Here is a 9,281-nt window from a genome sequence, read left to right on the forward strand (position 1 = left end):
GACTAGATGTTACTCAAATACAGGGGGAGTCAGGGCTAGAAATTTAGTACTACAGTTCTTCCCATTCAGAAAAAGACTTGCAGCTTTCAAACAAAAGACTTTTGTCCTCCAGGAATAGCAAGACTTCTAGACTGAAGTTTTAAACAATTAGCTCTTAGTATGTCCAAGAGCTAGACTCCTTCCAATCCCTCTCTCTGCTATCGTTCTACTTGACGCACCTGCTAAGCATACCACAGCAAATAGCAAGCCACACTTAAGCTGCCCATGAGCCACATACAGCTCCCATGATATCGCTTGGCCACCTGTGAAGAGGGAGAAACTTCTTCCTATCGCCTAAACTAGATGCCAAGTTGCAAATCAAACAGGCACATAAAGCTTTGCCCCCGTTCGCACTTCTGTCTGCTGTTTTGACATATCTCCTTTACCCTCTCTCTGTTTGTCGCCATGTGACTCTACAAGCAGCTCCTACAACTGGAACATGGCTTCTCACTCTCATCTCCCAGGTGCTGCGTTATCTCAGAAATTACTCTTTAAAACCCAATTGGTGTAGATATGAATTTTCCCACAACAAACATTAAAGTGCCATCCTTATCAGCTGCAGACAGAAGTAACCGTTTCTCAAAAATAGTCTGTCATTATCAGTAGAAACGTACTTTGTGAGCATCATCTGATGATCAGCCTCAACTCAAAATCTATCATTTATTCCCAAATTCTTTAGCAGGCGGCAGTGGGCACTGTCAACAGTTAACCACAGTTAATTAAGCTCAATAAAGTATTAGAATTTGACATTATTCAGGCTTTTAGTTATTTTTCACCTTTATCTTTGTGAGCTCAATACTGTTCAAACTGCTTGCAGTATTTGCACCAATACAGAAGTTGTTGTACCCAACAGGAGTTTATATCCATTTGCAAAAGGCGGGGGGGGGCGGACAGGTTGTTGTTCACCAACTCTCATATGAACAATGCAAACAAAATCCTGATTCCACTTGAAACAATTCACTTCAGTTTTGTGCTCACCTAACCCAAACAGATCATTCACATAGGTACTTTTGGCAAAAACTAACATACTAATTTTCCATCTGTACCACAAATTTCTACAGTTTGAGTGCAATAAACAAAAGGAGGGAGGAAATAAGAAATTATGTGCGAATACCAGTAAAGTGAGAAAAATTGCCTTGGAAGGTCAGCTACTGCTAGAAAAAATTCAGCGGAACAGTTTACTTCGCAAGATAATGACGGTAAATTAAGGATAAGGGAGATGCAAAGCAATTTTGGCTGCTATTGGAGACTCTGAAAAGTATTGAGTTCTTCTGAAAATCGACTTGAACGTTGTCCTGTCCTAGTGTTTTTTATATGCAAGGAATTCTCACGTAGGATTCAAATGAAAGAACTGTGCAAAATCGTTATGTTAGCATGCAGTGTATTTATAAACTGGAGAGGAAAATATCAGAAACCAGAAATAATTACCACATTCAAGAAAGCTGTCACAGCAAAACAATTGTAATGTCTCCATTCACTACATGTTGTGGAAAAAATATTTTGCAGTACCATGTTTTCAATTTTCATTTACTTTCTATAAGAAACAAATACAAGCCTGTTCAACCTGAAGTATCTAGGCTAAGATGCAACTGAAATTAGAACATGAAAGTTCTGATTGCTATATTAATCATTTGCTAGAAACACGGATATGCGAGAGTGACATATGCAACAGGAAAGAAGAATCAGAGAAAGTTTACACACTACCAACTGCCAGAGATTACCAACTGTTACAGTTGAAGGGAAAAAAAAAAAGCCACCCACACTCATTATGCGAAACCCAAACTTAACACATTTTGAGTTTCAGTATAAAATTAAAACTCAAAACAAGATCACAGTAAAGATTTCCTATGATTCAAACACTCTTCTAAAACATACTGCCTGCAAATGAATGCGACTTCATTAGATATAAAACAGTGTTTTTTCAACTCAATTTTTTATTTGGTTTTCACTGAATAACCTAAACTTTAGGAGGTAAACAAAATTAAGCAAAATGTGAAAAACTAACATAACTTTCTGCTTATCTCATCCTTAATTTACACGCATTACCTGCAGGATTTTGCATTAACAGAAAAACAGGCTCAAAAACAATATTGTTATACTCAAAACAATAGAGATTAAAACAAGGCAGTAATCTTCCCAAAGACAAGATAGCGCTAACTTTGGGGAATCACCAAAGTGATTCACCAAAAGCAGAGAACGCAAATCACATTAGGTATCTCCTGTACTTGTATTGAAAAGATACACAAGGTGTAAAAAAAAAAAAAAAAAATAAAAAAAAAAAAATCTTTAGTCTTCTGCATGTAACTATATTACAAAAAAGCAATTTAGAAAAGTAGAAGCAAGTTTCCAACTTAAGACAACAGGAAACATAATATAGCTTCATGTCAATACAGGGGAAGAAAACAACTGTCCTTAAAAACATATCCTGTCATGGCCACAGACTAACATTTTCCAGATCAGAAACCACATCTCTGAGGAAGGGCAGACAAGTACATTAGGGTTTCTCCCAATTAGCAAGTAAATTTTATGGCCTAAGTTTAGTATTTTTCCAAGACAGTTTTGAAAACTGACCATGGTACCTTTACATGATAAAGTGAGTAAGCTACTTATCCCATTCTCAGTAAGGCCAACCTAATGATCAACAAAAAACTAAATGGTTAAATAAGCAGGAATTTCATTGTTATGAAACAATCATCAGTTGTCCCTGTTAGATTAGTTGTCCAAATTATGGCTGAAACAACAGCGTTTCACAATATTATAACTTAATTTTTGAAGTAGGACACTTTGAAGTAAGCAGTTAATTTATTTGCTCTTAAAATAGCTGGTAAATCTTACCATTCGTAACTGGCACTCTTAACAAATTAAGTAATTATTGTATTTCATTTAAAAATTACATTTCTTTTAAAAAATTACCATAGTTAACATTCAACCCTTTGCCAAAACAGCCTACAAAGTCTTACATAGGAGATACCGCACTGCACGTGACAGCCCTGGATGCAACTGAGCATGAGTGAAGTTTCAGTGAAACTAGCTATAAAGAGATTAATTTCACAAATATTAACTTTCAAAAATATAACCGCTATTGTTTGAAAATAGCTAGGAATTGGAAAACATACAGGTTGCTGTGCTGCTTCATCTTTCATTAGGTCTTCATAAACCTCCCCACCTTCATCTTCTCCATAGACGCAATCATACAACTCCTCATCTTCATCAACACCAGTTTCACTGAAAGGAAAAAGAAAAAGACAATTTAAAAAAAAAAAGCTGTGCAGCACAGGCAAATTACCATCAGCCCTGCAAGGGACCACTCCTCATAGGAAAAGATTTCTACAGTAAACAAACAGATTAATTAATAGAACTATCGAATGAAAAGAACTCATTAAGGAAAATTAAATCCATTAATTTTCTTTCCCCAATGCATTTAAAATATGACTGTACACAATCAACAGAACACTGAAGACCGCATGAATTTAGAACCAACAGGAACTAAACCAGGCACCAAAAGCAGCTTGTCAGGACAGTTTTGTCACGAGGTGCTGTCCAGCTGCTCTCTTCTCTTCATCCCTTTTCCCATCAAATCCAGTGGAGAGGAGCTACTTCTCCTTACTGCCTGGCACCCCACTGCACTGGGATGTGAGACACTGGTACAGGTATCTTTCCTGCCAAAAGAAAGGATTATCTGGGGTAAAATACACTAAAGACTGCAGAGCCAGCAGCTGACAGTCTGTACCTTCTCATCATAAGCCAGTATCTTGATCACCTCATGGCAACCTTGACCTACCCAAAAATGAAAAAAAGCAACCTTTCAAACTGAAAATCAAACAGTTCAACAAAATGCACAAGAAGTGTCTTCCTATTACCCAGACTACAGAAATACCTCAGCATAAAGTCAATGCTCAACTCTACCGTCAGCTAATTCAGCTTCATTAGAGTCAGTCCTGATGGAGTTTTGCCTTCTTTGCACTAGGACCGTATCAAGCCCGTAAGATCTCTTTCACTCACATTTTTAGGGTGTGTCTAAAAAAGAACTCCAAAAGACATTGAAAGTAGTCTGGTCATAACAATACAGAGACCTGATGAGATGTGCTGATAATTTTGAGATTTTTATTGTTGGAAGACAACACTGAAACCCTTCAGAGTAAAAACAAACTGAGGATCGGTCCACTAGAACTAGGAAGGACAACCATTTCTCTAAGTGGATGGTCAGTACTCAAGAACAGGACATCAGAAGCTCTACTGGCAGAGACTAATGATTTCAAAGAAATGAAAATGAATGAGAACTGCTACCAACACAGCTGCCACACAGACTACTTGGAAATGCCAGACAAAGTCACTACGTCCACAGTAAGGACTATACACAGAAACCGAGTGATTTTTTTATTTCTCATTAAATATGTATCATCTTTTTTGTTGTTGTTTTAATCGAGGACATGAGAAGGATAAAGTAATCAAGCATTAGAAGTTTCAATAGATGGAATGATTAAAAAAAAATATTTAGGGGATTCAACAGAAGACAGAAATTGCTCACATCCCTTCCTTTTCCAACAAACACCATGCCCCAAGAGAGCTAGAAAGCTCAGGTGCTCCAGGTTAGTCTAACATTTCAGCTTGCACCAGTGATGATGGTGTGCTAGCATTTCCCATGAAACACTAGCAGCTGTGTTAGATGCAGCACAGCCACACTCCATTTTACCACCTATGCTCCGGGGAACAAAAGCTGGCAAAAAGGCAGAGTAAGGATAGAAACATTTAACTACTACAGCTCTCTCCGACAGAAAGCCTTAAATTCATTCTAAATTCCTTAGACACCATTTAAACTCAGGGACAATTAGATTAATTTTAGTCAAATACACTTACTAATTACGATAAAATAAAAAATGTGGGCCATTTGCATCATTCACTGGCACTTTTGCTTCTTATGAAGACAGTACTTCTTGAATTGCTTCCTCCACAATTGAGACAGCATGTAACTATGAAATTTCAGTGAATAATATTTGTAATTTGATGCAAAATAAGAGCTATTAATCTCAATTTCTTTCGTATGATTTGTTAACTTTTTTTTTTAAATGAAAGACTGTCTCCCAGTACTGAATTTGTATACCTAGGTAAGAACTGATAGAAACGTTGTTTTCAAACAGTGCTAATACCACCACATCTAAGAGATGAGGACATCACCTCTAGCCCACTTGGGTCTCAGAGGAGACTGCAACTCCTACCTTCTGCACGTTCAGCTACACAGAGTGAAAAGCAGCTGTCTGAGACAGCCAGTCAGCTGCAGGAGACAAGGAGGAGCTTTGCAGGGCAGGTGATAAGTTCAGCGATGCCAACCATGGTGGGGTTTCCCTTCTTTATAGGCAGTAAAGAAACAAATCCACGGTGTGAACAGCAGCTACTTCACCACATCACAGCAAGCGACATACAACGCGGCCAGAGCCAAGATAGAGCCAGATAGGCACTAGTGAGGTGAGCGATGGTGAACTTTGAGCTTTGGGACAGCGAGCTCTGATCCTAGCTCTCGTCCAACACGATTCCTACTGGATCTTGGGAGACCCTAGCCATAGGATACAAAAGTAGTTCTTCCTGACAATTTTTTATGCCCAGATGTATTTCTCTCACCAGTCTGCAAAATAAAGCTGCAGTCTGCCATTCAATACTATACAGTATGATCACGTCCATCTTACTTGTACCTCAAAGCCAATGTGAAAATTGGCAATAATTAATAAACCTGCAAACACTTACTCAGAGAGGTAAATGCACTCGTAAGAAGAATTTCATTGACTTTAGGGAAACGACCCACTTGATTTATGATCCAGACATGCATTTTCTTCGCAAGTTCAAGGCAATTTCCTTGGGTCGCTTACAACTGATATTGTAATTCTATGAAAGCATTCCCATAGTACAGACAGATAATTTAAAAATGCATTCATGATTTACTTTGCTACCAGCACCCTCTATGAAACATGCTTCCTTCCATACATAAATGTATTACAATCATTCAGATAAGCTTTCATAATTAATTCTTCCCGGTCAGCATAATGGCTAACAAAATCTTTTTAAATCAAATAAATATCCCATTCTCACTAAAACTATGTGTTCTATAACATCACAGAAATAATAGCATGCAACGAAAAGCCAAACTCTTTAATTTAAGTAAAGATTTACAACATACTCTATTAAATCAGGAAGACCTTTGTAGACATCTTCATCATCAACGCTTTCTTCTGTAGGGAAGGGCCTATAGAAAGAAAAATAGCATGAATTATAGACAAGCACTTGTCTAGTCTTATAGTGGGGTTTTGCTTGGTTTCTAAAATTTTCACACAGATTACTATATGTTAATGTGTTTGTGTGTTCCCCTCTTTCTCTGATGAACAGTATACATGTATTTAGACTTCTATATATGAACTGATACTTAATATAATAAAAACCCTACTGGATGGGGTTGTTATAAATCACTACTAATACACATCATTGTCAGTTTTTCAGCTGAGAATATTAACTACTCTTTTTAGCACAGGACATGGATCACAGGACTGGCTAGGGAATTTTGTCTATGTTTTAAAAACATCATCCATTCACATATGATAAGACTGCTGAATCAAACCATTCAAAAAGACGGAGAACACCAAAGCATGAAGTCTTTCACCTTCTCTCACAGCCCACAATTATAGTTCATGAGGTTAGGTTTGGTTGGGGTTTTTTGGTTTCTTTGTGAAAATGAGAATCTTGCAGCAAACTTGGCAGTTTTGCTGATTTTTATAAGGGAGAAAGAAAAGAAAAGCCATTTGTCTTTACATAGATGAGCACTGCATCAGCCTGACTCACAATCCAGGTGCCACAATTATCACACAAGTTCCGTAATACTAACTGCTCATTTGGTTCACCTCGTGTTTCAGCACGAGAAGTAAATGTGGTTCAGGCACTTCAGTAAGCGTACCAGAGGTCGAAGATACCCTCTGGAGCTCCTCAGAGGTCCAGAGCCTTGGTTAGCTGTCCACTGGACAATCTGGTTTACAACCAGAGAAGTTCTTACTGGGGGACACTGCCTATACCGCCTCTAACAACTTTTCCACGGAGCATCATGCAAGAGGCATTATTCCCACCATTCCCTAGGGCAATAACATACCTTATTCCTGTGCCTATTGCAATAGGAGTGCGAGAAAGTTTTGAAAGTGTTTCTATCACCTGGAGAAGAAGGAAACAGAAACCATGATTAGTTGTAGAACAGAAGCAAGAAAACATTTTGTTCTCTGTTGTTTAACTATCAGCAACACCATTTCACATCGAATGATATAAACAGACACAGAATCTGGCTGTGCCAAACACTGAGTGCTCTGAACTTCCACGGATTTCCCATGAGCTGGTCTTCAGTGCTTTTGTACTGCGGGATGTGATGGGAGCACAAAGAGAGGAAAAGGGAAATCTCTTATTTACAAGTTTTAGCACAAGTAAAAGCCAATTTAAACGAATTTAAAATCAGGTCATATATGTCACAAATTAGACATTCAATCTGCAATTGGACATGGATGCAACTGTAATCAAATTTTATATTACAGACTGCACCGAATAGTTTTTTTTGTAGCTCCAGAAAGAAAATCCCCAAGTATTAATTTGAGCTTTTCCAAACACTGGCCAGAAGAGGGAGCCAAATGCCAAATCAGCAGAAAGCCACCTTTTCAGGACTGGCTTGCAAAGGAAAGGTAATCTCTTATTAGCCAAACGGTTACAGAAGCTGCACATTTGAGCCCGTAAGCTTTGTTTATTTTTAGAAGACGGCAGCGGTCTGGAAGATCTCATTCTAAGAAAACACCTCCTGTACGCGCTCAAGGTTATACAGTAAGAAAGGGAGAACATTAGGGAGGGTAGAATACATGTACATACGGTCGCATACATGGAGTTATTTTGCTGTCAGCTGTAGTAATACAAGACCAACTTGTACTCTGCCTAGCATGTCCTCTCTGTCACAAGTATTTTCTCTTATTTTGAGCACTATCAGATTGGCAAGTCTTATTTGCTAGAGAGAGAAAAAGAGCCAAAATGACACCCGGTCTGAATTTCCATACTTCCAATGACAAAGCTCGCCTGAACTTCCCAGAAGTTTCAGGTTGGGTCTTTACAGCTTAAAATCCGTATTAAGCTGAAGTGAAATTTCCAAAGAAGGTTTTTATTGGTAGTATCAAAATTCAGTATAGCAATTGTACGTTCCATGGGCATTTGGGAATAATCTCTACAATTAAAATGGTTTCTTTTTGAAGTTCTAATTACAAGACTAACCTGACCATAAAACACAGAGTTGAAAGTACATCTCTCAAAGGAAGGACAATGACATATTTACACAGGAGAATGACAAAGTAAAAACCACAGAGAATAATCACCAACTACAGAGCTTAAATTGAAGTTACAAAGCCTCCAAAGTGAATCAGGTCCCATATGCAGATGAGCAAAATTCAGAATGAACAAAGTTATACTACTCCTGTGAAAGGAACATTTTGGGTTCATTTAAGCTGCTGTGCAAATTCGTGTCACATAAAATCTGGTTTTGCCTTACAGAAAAGTCAAGGAATAATAAAAACAAATAAATATGCTATGAACATAACGAAATTAATTCCCCTATGAACAGAAGAACTGCAATGCAGCCTAGAATAAGTTTTGGAAATCGTGAATAAAATTTGACTGAATAAACCATAAAGTTAATTAACAACTATTTCACATTAGTCAAAAGGTCAAACAGAAAAAGCGATTCCTTTTAAAAGTCTTGCTGTTGCAGGGGAGTTCTGGTTTCTGTACCAGACAAGAACCTGCCTCTGAACACCTGCAAGAATCCCAGCGCAGGACTGCAAGGACTGCTAAGCCGCATGAGAAAAGACATTGTGGAAAGTTAACTGAAAATTCAATAGCTGGCAAAATTATCTGTCCTGACAGATGGGTGAACACTGATTGGCAAAATGATTACCATAACAGAGGGGGGCAAGTCTGATGAACTAAATATCCCTTTCCTGTTTCAACGCATTATTTCCCAGCACAGAAAATCTTTTGCAAACTACTCCACCCACGCAAACCCTTTTCCTTAGAGGGATTCTCACTTATCTAGCATAATCAAACCCAGTAGAAGTATGGCTTACTCTTTATAGCTAACTACGGTTGCTTCAAGACAACACGAAAAAGGTCTGTACAAAAAAAAAAAAAAAAAAAAAAAAAATTTTAAGAAAAAAGAAACAAAAGGGGAATCCAAAAATCAAACA

General features: G+C 37.8%; 1 protein-coding gene across 1 annotated transcript in view; it reads right to left on the minus strand.

Annotated features, from left to right (window-relative positions):
• The window catches only part of VAV3 (vav 3 guanine nucleotide exchange factor), a 138,993-nt gene that overhangs the window by 100,616 nt on the left and 29,096 nt on the right, over positions 1 to 9,281 (minus strand). The window contains exons 2-4 of the mRNA XM_009324219.1: positions 7,166 to 7,224; positions 6,209 to 6,274; positions 3,156 to 3,264 (exon numbers count right to left, since the gene is read on the minus strand). Coding sequence (XP_009322494.1) covers positions 3,156 to 3,264; positions 6,209 to 6,274; positions 7,166 to 7,224 — 234 coding nt within the window. The remainder of the gene's footprint in view (positions 1 to 3,155; positions 3,265 to 6,208; positions 6,275 to 7,165; positions 7,225 to 9,281) is intronic.

Source organism: Pygoscelis adeliae, unplaced genomic scaffold, assembly GCF_000699105.1.
Source record: "Pygoscelis adeliae isolate BGI_AS28 unplaced genomic scaffold, ASM69910v1 Scaffold265, whole genome shotgun sequence".
In the NCBI taxonomy this organism is placed as follows: Eukaryota; Metazoa; Chordata; class Aves; order Sphenisciformes; family Spheniscidae; genus Pygoscelis; species Pygoscelis adeliae.